General features: G+C 29.0%; 1 protein-coding gene across 1 annotated transcript; it reads left to right on the top strand.

Moving 5' to 3' along the window:
- Nucleotides 1–267: 267 nt before the first annotated feature.
- On the top strand, nucleotides 268–1,023 carry LOC146719943 (uncharacterized). Its single transcript, XM_085489367.1, has one exon. It carries the CDS (start codon nucleotides 268–270, stop codon nucleotides 1,021–1,023), a length of 756 nt encoding a protein of 251 aa, XP_085345493.1.
- Nucleotides 1,024–1,843: the final 820 nt, after the last annotated feature.

Genomic DNA, 1,843 nt, shown 5'->3' on the forward strand with positions numbered 1-1,843 from the left:
CCTAAAAATCCAGATATTGAGATTTTATTAACAGAATTTGTAGAATGGTGTTTAAAATGGTCAAAATCACCAGAAAAAATAACTAAAGTACCTTGTTTCAACGGTTTTGTTATAACTATAAAAGCTATTCTTGCAACTTATAAAGCACTCTTAAGTAAAAATGAAGAATTTGAATTAGCAACAGGATTATGCAATCAAGACTCCGTGGAACATTTATTTTCCAAACTTCGACAACACGGAGGATTTAATCCTAATCCGACTGCAAGAATGATACGACTTTCCATCAGGCACATACTTTCCACGGGATATATTCAAACGAGTGACAAAGGCAATGTACAATGCCCAGAAACAGAGACTCTGATTAATGAACCGAGTAAACTTACTAAGGCTATAGAAAATGTTATGGAAATCAGCAGTACAACTCTAGAATATGATGTTGATGAAAACGATAATTTACTTGCAGAGGATGCAAATATAGTCGAAGAATATTTTGATTACAAAAATATCGAAAATGATGAACAACATAGCAGTTACGATGACAATGCAATAGCATTCTTCGCTGGATTTGTGGCACGTCGAAGTTTTCAAAAAAATAATTGTGAAAAATGCCGCGATGTTATGATGAAAACGCCAATGGACAAGTTAACAGCAAATGAGAAATACATACAATTTAGAGAATATCCGAATGATGATGAAGACGCTCCGACAATTACAAAATTAGTACGCCCAACAAATTATTTTATAAACATAATGAGAATACAGTTATTAGTATTTAATAAAACATGGCAGCATTATTGGGCATCTACACAAATTCTGGATAAAATTGTTGCGGAGTGTATAGAAGAAACAAATAAAATGCATGCTACATGGTTTGATATTAATGATGTGTGTTATAATCATCGAGTGCAAACATTAAGATATATGATTCTTGTAAAAATATACTCTCGCACGAGATACAATAATCGTGCTGGAAAAAAAACTGGTGCACCTCTCAGAAAAGTTAAAAATTTTTCGAACAAATAAAACAATTGCGTAAAAATTATTCAATGGAAAAATTTAAGAAAGGAATATATATATATATATATATACAAACGTAAGCGTAAGCGCTTACGTTTAGTTCTCTACCATAGGCCTAAAAAAGAAAATGAAAGCAACAGAATTTAAAAAAGAAGAAAAAAGAGAAAGAAGATGAAAAAATAATAGGAAAAGGTAAAAAAGGTAAAAACTAAAAGGTAAATTAAAAGGTAAAAAAAATAAGACAAATCAAAGAAATTACATACGTACGTAGACACATTAATCCTTTCTTTTGTTATGTTTACTTGTATCATGATATTGCATTGCAACGCTCAAATGCATACAATATTAAATATTTGCAAATAATTTAACTTTTTAATAAACATTATTTTTGAATGATAAAAAATAAGTAGGAATTTTTTAATTTCGTAGAAGATCGCAATAACAGTTGAAACATTAGCCTAAATCACACACTGCCAGGTTCTATCACGGATATTAAATAAAAAAGATTTAATATGCGATCATGCTAAGAAATTTATAAAATCATGAGCATTTTTATTATTAGCAATAATGTGATACAAGTAATGATAGTAATGAGATTTAAAGAACATTTTAACAATAAAAATATGATCATTGGCATATGATATTCTAGAGAGAATAAGGAAAAATTAATAAATACATATACATTTGCTACAACAATAATATATAACTCCAAAATTGTGATTTTTCAGGAGACGATTTAATATAATAATAGTACATGTAGCAACCTTTTTCCCTGTGCTCATAACTACAATATTTTTTATATTTGAGTTGTCATTGCTGCAACAAA

This window comes from Nylanderia fulva, unplaced genomic scaffold (genome assembly GCF_048542155.1).
Source record: "Nylanderia fulva isolate GAGA-0341 unplaced genomic scaffold, ASM4854215v1 Scaffold81, whole genome shotgun sequence".
NCBI lineage: Eukaryota > Metazoa > Arthropoda > Insecta > Hymenoptera > Formicidae > Nylanderia > Nylanderia fulva.

What these genes read in the sequence shown, in the direction of transcription:
- LOC146719943 (XM_085489367.1), top strand. Translation starts at nt 268, where the DNA reads ATGATACGACTTTCCATCAGGCACATACTTTCCACGGGATATATTCAA.